General features: G+C 39.1%; 1 protein-coding gene across 4 annotated transcripts in view; it reads left to right on the forward strand.

Annotated features, from left to right (window-relative positions):
* LOC117819899 (cadherin-22-like) overlaps nucleotides 1-17,632 on the forward strand; it is a 357,260-nt gene that overhangs the window by 311,490 nt on the left and 28,138 nt on the right. For all 4 annotated transcript variants that reach the window (XM_034693427.1, XM_034693417.1, XM_034693444.1 and 1 more), the window contains one exon: nucleotides 3,440-3,561. In XM_034693427.1, the coding sequence (XP_034549318.1) occupies nucleotides 3,440-3,561 (122 nt within the window). The remainder of the gene's footprint in view (nucleotides 1-3,439; nucleotides 3,562-17,632) is intronic.

Below are 17,632 nucleotides of genomic sequence, written 5' to 3' on the forward strand. Positions count from 1 at the left end.
TTTTAATGCTCAACGATATATATACAGGTTTTGAGCCACATAGCTGCCATACAGGCAATGCCTCTTTCAAGGAAGACCTCTCATACTTTAGCAAGAAGATCACAAACCACAAACCACATAGCACATCATGAAACAAAGAACACAACAAAGGAGACCCTGAGCTGTTCAGCAGCATAATTTTTGTTAAAAGAAGAGTTGATACAACACCTTGATATACACGCCCCTGTGCTAACTGTTTTGCAGCATGTTGCTTGCATCAAATTTACAACTCTTCAGTTTCTATGTCTGATATGTTGTCTTTGCACTGGTTTCAGTTAAATATGGGCTTTAAATAATTTAAGAAACATCACAATCTGTTACTATCAACCTTTATCAAAGTTTCCCAACTTTTTTTTTGAAAAATTAGTGGTTGTACCGTTCTTCTTTTAGTATTTCAAATGTGTCTATAATGCTGTGATAAAGACATCCTGTCAAACAAACAGTAGGAGTTATTTTTGTTTGAATAGTTGTTGTACAAACTTGTTGGCTGGGCACTTATCTCAAACATCCCAAGGTTACATTCTTTGCAAACACTGCAGAGAACATTGTATTACAAAGTCAAGAATACGTTTATGAATGAAGAGTTGATTTAGTGGACTGAAGGAGCTTCAAGAGGATGTGGAGCTATTTTTTCCCAAGAAAGTAAAAGACATTTTTGCATATTGGATTTCTCTAATAGCAATTAACAGCTAATATTACTAATAACCATGTATTAAAATTTAAAAAGCTAACCTGGATCACTTCACAATGTTAATTTAGATTTCACATATACATGCATCAGTAGTTTTCACAATACCAAAGTACTCATTCTAAAGAGTGAGCACTTTACTGATTACAGTTTATTATCCACTATATTAGCATAATTACAAGAATTAAAATGTATTCAGTCGAGCTCTCTTACTTACTGAACTAATTTGTGAGTTTTTTTTCTCATTGGGTTATTGTCAGTCACTGCATGTTGTAGCATTTTCTGTAGGGTGCATGAACTGTGTGGTGACAGCTGTGTATACTGATTTATTCATAAGCTATGTACTCTAATTAACCAGGATATCCAGACCAGCACTCAAAGCCACCAGATCACACATTGAACATGGAGATAATGTTCTCTCTCTCTCTGTTCTTTTTTCCCCCTAACTCAACCCTCACACACACACACACTTCTGCACACATACACAAGGCCCCTCTGGCTCCCTTTTGTACAGTGCAGTGTTTTATGGGTAAAATGAAAACTTCATCAGACATTATCATATTAAGAATGGGAATTAAGATTCAAGGAGAAGTCATACTAATTTGAAGTGGGTTTTGATTGTGGTAATTATATAATGTCTCCACTCCCACGTTTATATTCTGTCCCCATTAAGACAAATGTCTTGAGAGTACGTTGTGCTGTTATTCCTGGTGATTTATCAAGTCGAAAATGGCATGAGAAATAAAAAGTCGGCACAGTATTTGTAATTTTGTCTGAAGCATTTATTTGTCATTATCATCAGGCTGAGGTGTGCCTCCTGCACTTTGAAACAGCTAAACGCTGCATTGTGATCATCAGATAGTGAGGATCTGGAGACAAAAATGGAATCTTTGGTGCCATTTTCATGTCAGTGTCTGATGCCAGGAAATGCAATTCAGGTAATGGGTGCAATTTGTGAAGGCATTAGATTAAAACACTTCAGCACTTAGCAACAATACCAAACCAACAGCCTGCTTCTTTGTTGGAATTTTTTTCCATTTGAGTGTCTTAGTCTTGTCTCGATCATGCTGAAGGGAGACAAGAAGAGCATTAAGGGTTTTTTTTTCCCTGGACTTTTACATCTTGTCTAAAAACCCTCTCACAGGGAAAAAAAGATTGCATGCCAGCCCATCATTGTTGACACTGGATCTATTTAGTCAAAGGACTGATGTGTTTTCTATTTTAACATATAGAAAGAAAGAAAACAGAAATGAAACAATACTTTTGCACTCACTGCTATGAAGATAAAGCACCAGTGACATGAGCCTTATGTGACCTTGGTAGATGTTCGATGATGAAAAGATGGAAAACCAAATGACCTCTGCTGTAGACAGCCTGGTACATGAGAAACAAAGCATCCAGGATCAAATTTTACTCAGCAATGGTTTTATGTAACTATGCTATCCTTACGTGATCTTTGGACTGTAAAGATGACTAAACTGTACCCACCTAGTGCAGAAACACTAATAAAGAGGCTGTAACTAGCAGAGAGCATGTATCTTAATGTCAGTGGATATTTTAGCATTCTTTGTCTACCAAAGAGTAAAACTTGTACTAAAAAACTACAGAAATTCCATCAAGGTCACCCTGTTTTTTCTTCAAGAAATATTCCACTGATTGGCCAGAAGTACTTTATGTATAAAAACTGATTTAACCTCCAGTAGGTAATTGCGCATTAAGTTGACTAACAATTGAATGCTGTCACCCTCACTTTGCTGTTGCAAAATTACTGGTCGGTTAAACTAATTGTTATTATTTTTTATCATTATAGACCTCAAATGCCGGTCTTATATTGTGCTGCCACCTGCCACTAGCCGGGGGATATATCTCAACTTATTGCTACTGCCATAATGCTTTTATGCTCTACTACCTGGATGTAAAACAAGCACATACAGTATGTCACATGGCATCTCGTAATCACTTGATGGGGGCAATGTGTAACCAGCACAGGTATTTGGACGTTAACCTTGAAGGAGGACCAAGAGCTGGGTGGTGCTAGCTCTGCTAATGCTATTCACACTCTGCAAACTAATTTGACATTATTTATCCAAAAAAGCTTTAAATTCTGACTGTCTTCTGAGTAATTCCTTACCATTAGTCGTTTGGCTAGTCAAAATGTATATGCCTGTTTAAATGACTAGGAATTTATTGGCTTCAGAACATCTCTGATCTTTGGCTGAGATCATCATTAAACAAAAAAAGATTTGATATGGCTTTATAGCTAACCTTTTCTTTAGTCCAAGTTTGGAATACCAGATCCTACATCTTCTAACTTTTACTGCCAAAGCTTCATGTCTTAACTGTATCTGCTTAGTTTATAATGACAAGTTTTCCTGTCTTTCTTACTTCTTTACACATTTGAAATGATATCCTTGCACATAGCACTTTTTATTCTTTTTTTATTGTCTGCTAACAGCCACGGAGACAAGGAGGCACCTTGTCCTAATAGAGAGATAATTGAGAGCAATGAATTGTTTTCCCAGCCGACGGAGGCGGGACTAAATTGTGCTCTGTCTTATTGTCCATTTTGATCAATTATCCAGTGTTAGCCACTTGATTTTTATTTTATTTTTGTTGCCATAGAAGCTACATTGTCATCCTCAATCAGCTCCTGACACTCTAAACTTGATAGACAGATGTTGTTTAAAAAAATTCTTTCTGTCTCTCCCGTAGATAACCACACCATGGCGTCCCACTCAGCTGTGAGCATTCGGATTCTGGATGTCAATGACAATCCCCCTGAACTGGCCACACCATACGAGGCCTCGATATGTGAAGATGCCAAACCAGGACAGGTAAGTTCTTACTTAATCAAAATTTAAAGCAGACGACAAAGAGTACATTTTATCTCCGTTAGAAAAACTCAATCCATCTATCATGCGATCTTGATTTCTGTTTGCCAAGCAACAAGTTGAAGATGAATGTTGTGTTGATCTATTCACTGTGGCTTCACAGATTCACTGTGGCTCCCCAGATTGAACATCCATTTTACTTATGTGAATACAGTTAGCTTTGGTACAATGCTGTTTTCAAGTGCCTCAATATTACATAACAAAAAGGATGTGTATCAAGGCTACAAAAAACATACTACTTATGTGCTATTCGTTGAATAAGGACTGAAATGCATAGAAAACCAACACAATAATAAGCACAACAGATGAATTAGTTTACCAGACTTCAAAGTGATTAATAATGTGAAGTGAGCTGAAGTGTGCTCAGCGGTGGTTAGTGTATTGGAACATCATTGATTTTGTCATGCTGTGTACATTAGTCATAATAACTCCATAGGAAGAAGAACAACAATAATCCATACCCACATAGCATGGAGTATATATGTGTGTATTTTATGGTTCTACATTTTCCATAATTTCTATATTTTGAAAACTTTTTTGTGAAAGTAACCTGATCTTTAGTGAGTCTCTCACATAGGCTGAGTCAAAGTGAAGAGAATTTTCTTAAATCTGACTTGAATGAAAAGCATATTGGATAAACTGTTTGGATCAATGTCTGTGAAGGTCTCTGTTCAAAATCAGCATCCTTTTTTCTGGGGCATATTTCATTTGTCTAAATTGTTACACTACTGGTAGAAGCATGGCTGTTGAAGAAAATGTAGAAACGTATTGTTTTCACCATCACAAAGCACCACAATTTCAAGGAGTAATGTGGGTATTAACAGTGGATATTAAGGCCTGTCAACACCTAAGGGCAGCTCCCATTTCCTACACAAAACCAAAACAGTTCAGTATTATCAGCATCCGGGACTCCTGATATCAACTTTGTCCACAACAATGGCAAAGGAGAAATAATCACAATTTTTTTACGCTGTTTTTGTTGACTTCAGAATTTCCATGAATACAGAAATTATGAAGCATATAGAGCATAAAAAAACAGCAATGAAAAAGGCACAATGATCACTACTGAGAGAAGTAGAAGTGCAACAGGACAACTGCCATAACATAGTAACAGTAAACATTGGCAAAAAGCCCTCTGAAATTGAGGAGGTGGGCACTGCCAGTGCAAAATTTGGTGGTGGACACAGGCCCTAATTCATGGCTTTGGACACACATACAGTGTCTCAGCTGAAGTTTTCTAAACTAGTAGTCAATATTTTTGTTTTTTTCAGCACTTTCTGCAGTAAAACTGCATCTCTATCCAAAAGAAGCTGCTGTGGCATCAAGTAACTGACCGAATTGTTGTCACATCATTCCAGGTGGCTGTATAGGATTTGGTCAAATGACCTAAAAAGAGCCAACGAGAAACTCTTGAGTTTAAATTTTAATCACAGATATTTTCTATGTTTACTTTATGTCCCCATCACACCCAGAAGCCTGTCTCTCAGTAGCTGCTTCATTATTTCCCTAATTCTGGTTTGGATCATTTCAGACGCACACCATTATCTATGTGACACTTCATACCAGAGGCAATTTATAACTCAGCTTTTTGGGCATAGGCACAATTTGAGAATGTCAGAAAGAGAGCCAAAAACAAATGGTTTTCCAAAGAATGTATTTATTTCCTTTTTTTTTAATGTTGGATGAAGATCAAAAGTCTGTTGGATTAATATTTCACTGATTTCAATGTTGGATTACTGTCTATGTTTGCAATGTGGTTGTTTAAATAAGTATGATAGATTTGGAGTATTAAATCAGATGTTTAGGATTAGAGCTATAATGACTGCCAAAAAGTTTCTTCACGCAATTTTCAAAGCTTTCCATGAAAAACATCAATCATCAATTCATCTATTGTTATGTAAGCGGCATCAATAGAAATGTTTTACTTGTTTGTTTAGCCATTTCACACAAAAAGTGATACAGAACAGATTGATATTTTGTGTGGATCATTAGCCAGCATGAATCAAACAGTTGGAGCCTTTTTATAAAACCAAGACAAAAGGCAACACCACGGTTATCCCAATTTAATAGCAGGACAGGTCTTTGCAGTGATCACCATTAAAAATGGACAGAGTCATTAGTGTGTTTTATCCTCCTTACATAGTCAACAGGCCCTAGGCTAAGTTGGAGCCAATTATCATATGCAGAGCAAAGGAATAATTAAAAAAGCCAAGCTTTAAAGTGGGGCCTCCATGCTGGAAGTCACATTTACACGTGTAATGAGGCTCAGGCCTCTCCTCCCCTTGATCCATAGACTCTTAACCACTTATAGCCCCCATGTGCCTCAGCATCACCCGCCCACCTGGGCTTTTCAAGAACATTGTCTAGTCTGATCCCCTCCTCTCCCATCTCTCTCCCTCTCCCATCTGCATGAGCCCACATTAACCTTCAGCTCCTAATCACACAGAGATGATTAGTCTTCCAGCAAAAAGATCATTGCTGGCTTCCAGCATTGTGAAAAAAGGGCATTTATTGCTATCATTAGAGGAAAATGCGTTGAAATATTTCACATCAAATTACAAACCAAAGATGGAGATTTGAAAGTGCATGCAGGAAAATACAGCATTTCATCAGCTTCGCTTTTTCTGATGTCTGTCTTTCATCTCTCCGGATGACCTTCCATACGTCTGCCTATGTATCTGTTTATTATTTGTTTCTATCCACTATTTATCTGCATCCACAGACAAATGGCATCCAACAATATTGGGTCATTTTTTGTACCCTTTCCTTGATTTTTGTGTCCTCTCCACGGTCTCTCTTTGTGTGTTGTTGTTGTAATGCTGTCAGAATCTGCCGAGATTGAAAGAAAATGTGTTAGCCTTGGGTCAGAGGCTTTCTGACGCTCATTTCCAGCCTCAGGGGTAACCACTGGGGGGCATGGTGGAAACAATTTTCTCCTCCATGTTATTTTCAGAATAATACCAAAAAAAAAAACCAGGTTCCCACTAGTTTGTCAGTCAGTGCATCTTTGCCTTTGGAAAAACTGGCTGAATACTGTAAAGAAAATGTTTTGAATCGGAGCTTCGCTGCGTCTCTGCCGATGCTGAGAGACTATTTGTAGAACTTTATTCTCGGATAATGACAAGGATGCAGCCTTTGTATTACTGGCCTTCAATCAATGAGAGAAGTGAACAGGTTCTACAATTTGGCTAATGACATGTTCTTATTTCATGTATAAAGATGTGTTGTTGAAATGAAAAGATCAAGGTTTAACCACAATATCTTTTCAACCAGAATTGGCAGCTTGATGCTGTTGAATTTCTTTCTGCGGATGAGTGAAAATCTGATACAAAATACTCTCAGAAATCAGAGATGCTGGCACCATGCCCTTGACTAAAACTCCTTTGGTCTCCTGAGGGGGAACCAGATTGTTTAGCAATAGCCTGATCTGAAGCAATTTGGCCACATTTGAAACTCAAGGGAGATCTTGCTTTATTTATTTTGATTTTTTTGTATTTGTGTCCTGATGAATGCATGTCAGTCTTTGAAATGCCATGAATGGCAGGAATTCCATGCATTGCACTTTTAGGGATTTTATTTGGAAAAGACTTGCCTTTAGGAAATCCTGCATGTCGTTTTTGATGTTTGTGCTCTCACAAATCTACCCCTGCAATACATTGTGACCCTCTGCCAACAGTTTTAATTTTGTTTCCCAAATTTATGACAGTAATTGGGTATCAATTACCTTTTTTTCCATGACAAAGAGACAATGACAAGCCTGAGATACATCACAGATAATAAAAACTCTGACAAACATTTCATTATCGAGACGAGTCTAAACTGTTAGAGTAAGACATTCAAAATCCACAATAAGTTCTCCCACTGTGCATCTAATCTGTGAAACACAAGCCATGCATTCTTGTACAGGCTGAACTGACTGAGAGGGGCAGTGTTGATTTTGTCACTTAAGTGTGCCGAGGGTACAGATTCTCACTTCCTTCATGCATGTTTGTCGTTTTTATTGCCGATTTTTATGAGATGCTTGTAAGTGTCAAAGCCACAACAAGCTACAGAGATGATGCCAGTTAAACATTTGACATATGCCATTTTGTTGTTACGTTGTTAACTTTAACACATCTGTGTCAAAGCATTGATTTCTCTTAGTTTGGTGATGCGTTACAGAGCATATTTAGTAAGCTGTTGATCAACTCTATATCGTCAGAGATGGCAATGCAGCTGTGTTTTGACTGTGAGTGAACCGGATCCCGGACAGTAAAACCAGTTCCAGAGCAGCTCCAACACTTTGCTGGTCTACAAACGCGAACCGCTTACGTCAGGGGCGAGGGGCGGGGTTGCCGTAATCAGATACACAAACCAAACATGTTTCTGCCATTGTCCTGCAGTGAAAAAATAAAATAGACTAATGGATTCCAAGGCAAAGCAGTGGTCGGCCAAGGAGAAAAGCTGCCGTTGTCCGCCATCGTTGTTGTTGTGAGGGAAGTTCGCGCTAGCACTGCTGGGAAAAGCGGTAATGTAAATCTGACGTCATGACATGCCTCTTCCACGGGCTCGAGCGGGCGGAAAAATAAACGGATGCCGTGTTGGTTCGCGAGTTCAACCAGCTCCGAACCAGTGTGAGCACCAGCTCGGAAATACAACCTGGTTAGTATTGGTCGAAAAAGAGGTAATAGAGGACCCAACACCAAAAGAAGAGGAACCCACGTGTGTTCATTGCACTTTTAATGTGAAATCCAAGAAAAATAAAAAACACCATAGTGGTCGAGGGGAGAATATTTTGTAATGGAGTAATGAGCATTTCACTGTATTACCACTTAAATGCACTTTACTTACTATAGTTAATCAGCACAGCAGAACTGCAGTGGTTGGAGAGTCAAGGCTAAATCATCCAACTTAGGTGAGGAATCTGAATATTATACAAGTGTTCTGAGAGAATGTTGCTGTAGAGATTTAAATTCTTGGCACAGCCTTGATACCAGCGTTTGACTGGCTGATTGAACGAGTTTATAGAGAGAAAATATGAAAGTAATGGTTAAAATGTAATGACTTTACATTGACTCAAACTAGACTAAAATGCTTTGAGTTGTTGTCAGTTGATGAAGAGACTCAAATGTCTAAAATAATTTCTTAAATAGCAGTTAAAATATGATATCTGATAACTGCCCACAAACAGCTGATAGCACATACACTTACACAGATTCTGATACAGGTTTAATTTAGCTGTTATGCTTCATTAATTAATAACCAAAATAACAGGAGGAGAGTACGCAGGAGCAGGGGACAGGCTTTCCTTTTTTTAGGTTGGTTGCAGTGCAGCATGTGAACAATGCTGTGCTTTCATAGCCCAATTAGTTTTCTATTGTTCAACGTTCCCTCTTTATTTATTCATAAAACAGAGTTAAACAGTCTCAGGACAACTTATTTAATTATGGCCAACATTAGTGTGCAATTGCCAAACTTAAATGCAGGCCTGGGGTTAAACTAGAGTTAAGTGTGCATTTAAAAATCAATTCAGGGTAAAGAGGAGGATAAGTGTCCTAGCATATTGAAGGAATTTCCTCGTAAAGCATTTTGTAAATATTGATGCACCCAGACGTTGTGAATGTGCCCAGCTTTGTACAGAACCATGTTCTCTAAGTGTCTGCTTGAAAGTGCAACAAACAGAAGCTGAGAATGCCCCATTAATCCCTGCTCAGTGTGTTGTTGTCTTAAAGCAGGTCTGTTAATATCTAAAGTCATAACAACAAGTTAAAGATAGAGACTGGAGAACTGAATATGAAATATTTGTTGACCCATTCCTGCTAGAAACAGATCATTTTAAAGTCAGATAGACACAAAAAAGGTATGCTGTAGAAGCATGAATAGTTGTGTACACTTGTCCTGACATCAAGGTTACCCACATTTGTAAGATTCCCTATGGTGGATTTGTACTTTTCAATCTAAATTCAGAGGTCAGACGGAGGGTTCTGTTGAGGTAAAGAGCTGTTGCCTGATATGTTCGAGCACTTTGATGTCTGCTGCCTCCCTGGATGCACTTATTTATTCAGTAAAATAAGCTGCCAAAGGAGGAGCCTGGAGATATAAGCAGCAGCCAGCAAATGCTTCAGTGTAAAGTGAGCTACCATTTTGTCTCTGCTCTCTAGAACATGGTTAATCAATTTGAAAACTTGGACAGAGCAACTGCTCTTGGAAATAGGCATAACTAGGTCCAATCGTCTTTCACCTGGAATAGACATCAAGGCAAGCGAGCTGCCCTCCTTTTCCTTCTGCATATGCCTGGGGACAAAGAGTATGCTCTTTGCTCACTTTATGCAGCCTTTGTGAAAAGCAAATCTGATGTAAGGAAGGGTTATTGCTGCTTTGTTCAGTGAATGGTCTTTTTCACCTTCTTCCTTCGCCTGCTACACTGGCAGAATTAATTCGAGCGAACACAACTCTTGTTATTTCTACAGTTTAATCTGCTGTCAAATTGCTATGCTCAGGAATTAACACTTTTCACAAAGAGAGGTCTTTTAGTGTCATGTTACTGTTGTAAGTCATCTAAAACTACTCAACAGGCATTGTAGGTATCAGTATTGTAAGACTTGATGGCTAAATGTAAGTAAATGCTAATGTTTTGTTTCATATCAATCAGTCAGCCAAGCAATCAGTGAAGTAGCAAGGCATATGCCATGTAGAACGTAATGCTAAGTGTTTATTTGGGAGGGATTTTTGTTATTTACTGGCATTGTCCATGTTTCTTCTGCAAACACCCAGGACAGCTAGTCATATGTTTGTAGTGTTTTGTTCTTCGTGTACGCTTGTCTATATAGTCTTATGGAGACTATTGTTGCATTCATGTGGTGGACAGACATCTTTCCTGGTTGGAAGATGCACTTGAACGCCTGCTAAAGTCGGAATAACAACTCGGATACTCGGGCAAGAATTTGTTACCCAACTTTGCCGACTTGGCGATATATTTGTCACCAACATGGTGGGCAAATAATATTTTTTTTGGGGGGGGGGGGGCATTTTCACCTTCATTGATAGGACAGCTGAAGAGAGACAGGAAATGTGGGGAGTAGAGAGAGGGGGAAGTCATGCAGCAAATGTTCAAGGACGATAGTCGAACCAACGACCTCTGCAACGAGGACTATAGCCTCTGTGTATGGGGCGTGCTTAGACCGCTAGGCCACCGGCTCCCCGCAAATAATGTTTTGTTAATGTTAAGCAACTTTTTTCTAATTATACTGTATAATTTGGGGTCTTTATGCCTTTAATCAGAGACTATTAGAGGGGTTAAAGCAGGAAACAGGGAGAGAGTAGGGAATGACATGCAGGAAAAGGGTTACAGGCTGGAATCAAACCCCAGCCGCCCGCTTGAGGGCTATAGCCTCACTCTAAGGGGCATCCAATTAAACCACTTGGCAAAGCGGCGCCCAAATGTAAAGAAACCTTTAATAAATTCATGTACTGCCCATCAGCTTTTTGATCAAATACAATTTCTCTATATGGTATCACCATTAGTTGTTGTCCACATGGAGTATTTACTAACATTAGTAATGTATTTAACCCTTGATAACACCTTAGTTAAAGCAATATTTGAGTATTTATTAGCATTAAACCTTGATTAAACAGTCAGGTAAGCTGTCTGCATCAAAAGCAAGTGAACACACAAACAGTCTGAAGAACAATTTCTCAACACCAGAGTGACATTTTAGGTAACCAGAGTCCAGCAACTCAAAATTAGTGTCTCCAAATCTGGGGGCTCTTTTGTTTTACTGCATGTGACATCATGACCACTGTCACGTTAAAAGATGCCAGTCATGTAATTTATGTGAAAACACAAGTAAACAAGTAATTTGTTTTTGTTCATAGGTTCCGTGTGTATGTATGGTGTTTTTGGTGTTGTGTGTGTGCATGCGTTCTTGTTTGTGCTGCCTTGTGGGGACTATGACAGAACGGTGACATTGTGGGGACCAGCACCAATCTGGGAACAAAGAACCTTTTCCTTAAATTACCATCAACGCAGCCATCTCAGCCATATTTCCTGTCTGCTGGTCCGTTTGCTTAAATCAGCTTTCATTTTACCACAGTCTATCTCACAAACACACTCACACATGTCTCCTCCTGCACAGATGTATGCCACAATGCTATCAAGACATGCATGCACACACCCACACACATGCTGTTTACACACAGCCTTCACTGTCACAGTCTCAATATTTCATATCAACCTGGTATACGAAGCTAATGAGGAACACTCTATTGTCTCCTGTTGTGTTCCGTGTTATCACCCAGTCTCATTCATGGAGTGTCAGCTCCCTGGCTCAGGTCTAGCTTTCGGTGGAACCACAGAGAAAATCAGATTAACCTAAGCCTTTTAACTGCGGTTGGGTTTGATCCCATTTGAGAGTTGGCAACACAACCCATTTTGTTTGTGTTTAGAGGGAGAATTTGTGTGGTGGGAGGGGGAAGGGTTAGCTGAGAAGTAAATGAAAAAAATGGGTGACACGGGCTAAGTAGCTTTGGCTTGGGGACACAGTTCAAGACAGGGCCACAACACAAAGTGTTAAATAGCTCCTCACCTTTAATTTACGGGGCCCTCCAGGTATCTTACACAGGTTAATGTTCAGAAACAGAGAGCGAAAGCAGAGTAAAGGCTGATTTATACTTCTGCGTCTCCCCTACGCAGCAGGGGCTGACGCAGACCTGAGCCCCACATACTTGTGCGCCGGTGTGTCCGTGTCGCGCAGCAATTCTCCCCGCCGAAACGCTTGAGGGCAGTGCGGTCTCTCTGATAGCCGGTCGCCTGCTTCCGGCCCTGCTACGATCTCTGTTTACTTTGCCACAGTGATTCAGAGCATGTTATGGTAATCTACAGCTGATACATGTTGCTGTTTATCATACAGACATGATTACATGAAGAATAGAGAGGAGGACATGAAATACACGGCCAATCCCGGAAGTGCTGTGAATGCAGGAAGGACAAAGCCGCCAAGCGGACCAATTACAGGGCTTGCGGTCCGTGTCAGCTCTACGGGGAGTTACATTTTGGAGGAGGTGCACGTCAGGTACGTGCGTAGCCCTGGGCGTAGGTACGGGAGCTACGCGGACCCCCGGCGTAGGGTACGCCGTTGATTCAACGCAGAAGTATAAATCAGCCCTAAGTCAGTTTACAGTAAGACATATAAAAGAGAGAGATGTACGGTAAACCTTGATGTAGGAGGAACAGATTAGATTTGTATTTCTAAGACACACTCTTATGAAACACAAGTGCACAACCATGCCAAAATTAACTGCATCCTTTGACCACTTCTAGAATACCTATAGTAGTTGTTTTCTTTGAGTCAGTCCAGGTCTTATTTCCTGGATACGTTTTCAGGACATTTTCAGTGGGTCGCAGATATTTGCCTAAAAAAGTGGTAGTAATAGTAGTAGAGTGGTTCATTCACACTCCAACACAGTAGGTGGCAGTAAAGCAGCTTGACACCAGGTGTCACTTGACATGCAATGACACATTTTCAAAATCCGGATAACGGTTATCGGTAAGTGAATGACGGTGGAATCACCGTCCAATCGTTGGATCCATTGTAGTAAGGTTTTGGCTAGAAGGTTGTACTTACCTTATTATCAATGACTGTGTGAAGCAAGGTAGGGAAAGCATTCTACTAGCTAATGCTTGAACCTCAGAATCTCAGACACACACATTTCATCGCTTCTTTTGAGGATACTGAACAAATTCATTCGATACTATTGTAAGAAAATCAACCTTTGCTCTCACACTTAAGCCTTGCATTCCAAATACACACTTTGACCTTTTATGAAAGCACATAAAGCAGCTTCCAGTTCAAAGAATGTACTTTGCATTCAGTATGAATATAATTAGGACGTTCTACTTAGTGAAAACATTGTGCCTTGAACTTTGATATAGTGTGTTTGCATGAGTTGCAGTCTGAATCACACCCGTCTGATCTTTCAGCTCTTTTCGTCAATGTAACTTGTTCTCCGTTTTGCAAAGGACTGTGGGTCAGAACAGCTGAAAAACATGATGGCTTGCTTGCTTCTTAATGGGACCAGATGTACAGTAATTACAAATTATTTTTGGCATTCTGAGTTTAACAGAGATTTTAACAAGATTTTATATTTTTTCCAAAATACTAAATGTATCAAAAGATTGGTATTGTTATGAGTAATAGAAACCATTCAGACATGGAAACAGACCAAACATAATATGACATTTGGATGTGAGCAGCATGTTGCTCCACTTTTTAGCATCAGATAAGTTTGGAGCCCAGTAGCATCTCAGACTGCTGCGACGTCTGTGCCTGGTCATTCATTTCCGGCTCCTGAGATGGAGAATAGCGTTTTTACCAGTGTCAACAGGCAGAGGTGAAATGTGCTGGAATCCTTTACATGTATGTGTGATCAGGTTGTCCCTTGTGATGTTCTTGTTGAGGAGTGATCACTGCTGTAAGGGGGCATTGACCAACCTAATTCGAGAATTTATGACAGCATATTAGGGCAGTACTAAGAAATAAAGAAGCTGGAGAAGAAGAGTAATAGTCTAAGATTAAAGTAACAAACCTGGGAGCAAAAAGTTGCACATTTTTTTGATAAAAACCACAAATTTGTGAGAAAAAAGGCCAATTTTGGAGAACGCAAACTCAGAAAACTATTTTTAGGAACCATGTTGCTTCACTTTGGAACGGAAGTGTAACAGAAGGAAGCCTGACTTTGTCAGGAGGTACGTTTAGTCTAAGTGAAATAATGGAAAAGTTAGCTCATGGTTAGTTTATGGAAGATGATCAAGTGCCATCTGAAGCGATAGGTGAAGAGGTTATCTGACAAACTTTTTCTGAGTTTTGTTTTCACATATTTTTCAACTTTGGTCTCACAAATGTATGGCTTTGTTCTCTTAATATTACTTTTCCTCTATGGCTCCTTATATTTAATTATGTTTTTGTACATACAAAAGTTCTAATACACCGTCCTAAGTATTCACTAAAGCTTTACAATAACAGGGAAATAAAGAATCTGATGCTACAATGAGCTTCTTTGAAAATATAAAACTCAATGACTATTTAGGTTATTACACAAACAACATACAGTAAGATATTCTATCCATGATGGGGTCAGAAGCACTATTTGTGTTTGAATATAGCCTCCAATAAAGCATTGACAAGAAGCTATTATTCATTCCTATCAAGTCCTCATTTAACTGTCTAACCCATGGAGTCAGGCGTGAGTCAATCTCTGAGGGAAAATATTACCATACCCTCCTGGTTCTGTTATTGCAAGTTACTCTGGATAACAATGTTATATAGTTCTCTAAAATGCAAATATTTAATTCTCTTATTAGAGTTAATTTCCAGAAATAAAGCCAAAAGTGGAGCAATTTAGTGCCTCACAGATAACTTTGCAAAAACAGTTTTACAGTTCAGGCATGAATTGGATCCAACAGATATAAAATATATCTGATTTTGATGATTATGATCTTGATGTAATTATAGTTCAATCATCCTCTTGATTTCTACAAACCATTGGATCAATGTCTCAGTTTACCATTTCTCTAAATCTGCTGCACCTCAGCCACAAACACGTGAACAAATTCTTTGCCTCCCGGCCCATTCCTCGCCCACCTCTTGGTATTTATCTGACTGAATGCAGAGGGACAGATATCATATAGTGCCATGTGCGCAGAAAAAAAGGCAGGTTGGAAAGCCAAATTCTAAGTATGGCCTGAGGGTAAGGGAGGCCTGTCAGGTCTGCCCTGCCGTCTCACAGCGAGCTCACGAGGTCACAATGACAAATCACCTCAGTTTGGCCACTGCACTGCCAACCTCTGAGCCCTGGGAGAGTCAGTTTGAGATGGCTAAATGTTAAGCCTTTTTAAAACACAGATACATCACATCGCATACACGTGAGTTCAACTCTTACTCACCTCATGCACAAACAGAGAGGACACCAAAACAAACACACAGGAGGCACACATAAGACAAGAGATCTAAATGAGTAAGAGGAGAAGCAAACCCAGACATACTCGCCAGACAGTATTTCATGAGTAGGAGACTGAGTCATCGATTGTACTCACCAAATGCCTCTTCCTTTTTTCTCTCAAATGGTAATGTTGAATCAGACAAACCAGCAGGCCACAGAGACTAGTATACTTACTGTTTCTTCAAGGACTATTTTTTTAAGATGTACCCTTTTCAATAGATAGAACTCTCGGCAAATGCTGTTTGATTGATTTTCATCACCAGTGGTTCTCCACAGGTGAACATTTCTCAAGTCTAAATTATGTTTGTTAGTGCATCCAAAAGGTTACACAGTTGGGTTTTTCAAAGAATCAAGAAATAAGCAAGTTAGGAATAGTCTGATGGTGGAATTTTGATTTTTTTAACAATGCAAAGGTGTTTATAAGATATTCTGGATGTAAAACTCTTTGTAGCATATAAACTAATTAATGTAATCCATTTTTAATTTATTGAATCATTAACCATGACGTTTCACTTTGCAGGAATGGTCGAATTTTTACTGTTTAGACCAGGGAAGTAAACATACCTCCCTGGTGTTTTGGCAGGCCAAAACCGGCCCGCCAGAGGTTCCAATCTGGCCCACAGGATGACTTTTGAAGTTACAGGGAAGACATTAACTGCAATTTTTCAGTAAAAGTGACTGCTATTTCTAATTTGTCCTACAATCAAACTGCTGACAGGGGGCACATGAACGGCGCTCAGCGACTTTTCTTCTCAAACTGAGGAAAACGAATATTTGCAGTTTGCATAATCCGGTGGAAATTCATATACTTTTTGGACCCCTGCATACAACACTGTCCAGCAAGCAAACTGTTCATGCTGGAGTAGGGGGGTCCATAGTAGTCAAATTTACCTTCTTCATTATTATAATCTATCTGTTCTTTTGCTGTAAACATAACACTCCGTGTGTCAGGTGAATTGGAAACCTGCATGCTTGGTGTGTTCGCAGCAGGTTTCAGTGCTTAAAGAATATACTATTTGGCCCCACTATGAGACTCATCGTGGCGAAAAACAACAGCTGTTTTTGTTAAAATATAGTTCATGTAATGTGAAAATTTTGATAATGTACTTTTTTTTCACTAAAACAAAGGGAACAAATTGGAGTTGTTCTTCTCTATAAGTTAATATGTTAGGATTTTACTAGTCCAGCCCACTTAAGATCAAATTGCGCTGTATGTGGCCCCTGAACTGAAATTAGTTTGACACCCCTGGTTTAGACTCTAGCTAGATTCACCACTACAAAAGTAAAGTACTTAATGTGGTAATAAATATGTAGCGAACATGGTAGTAATTTTGGAGTAGTGTGGTAGTGTGTAGGACAAACAAAAATAGGACATCAACAGAATAATATGCCTTGTACAAAGAGAGCACAGTTTACCTAAGTCAAATTCCTTGTGTGTTCAAGCATACCTGGTCAATAAAGCTGATTCTGATTCTGATTCTGATAATGTACATCAGTTCTAACTTGCAATTCGTATCCTTATGTAGTTTTTCGTGTTTTACTCAGAACCTGTTATTTGTTTTCTCCCAAATCCCCAAATTGTCAAATAACAGAAATTCTACATTTTTTACCACAATTTCTTCCTCATTTGTCTCTTCCTCCTCAGCTGTTGTGCAAGTCAACTTTGTAGTGGCGACCAAATTGATCAAGCATTATGTAATTAAAACTATAGCTAGCTAAGGTCTCATGCATAGACTGTGTAAAAAATATGGACAGCACAACAGCCCACCTAGTGATTTGCTGCTGTGTAGATCTTAAAGCTTGCTCCCTCCATTATGACAGATGGAGTAGTGGTCAAAATAGAAAATTCAAATACACATCAAATACTTTTTTCTTAAACATGGTTTCTGCCATTATGATTAGATCGTATCATGCTGATTTATGTCATTGTTAATTTCTTTGTACAAGGCTAGTTTTAATTAGTTATTCCGTTTGGGAAAAGAGGGGATGTGACTTCCTGATTGGCAGCTCTGTTGACAAATACAGACTCCTGCAGCGT

This window comes from Notolabrus celidotus, chromosome 1, assembly GCF_009762535.1.
Source record: "Notolabrus celidotus isolate fNotCel1 chromosome 1, fNotCel1.pri, whole genome shotgun sequence".
NCBI classification, from domain to species: Eukaryota; Metazoa; Chordata; class Actinopteri; order Labriformes; family Labridae; genus Notolabrus; species Notolabrus celidotus.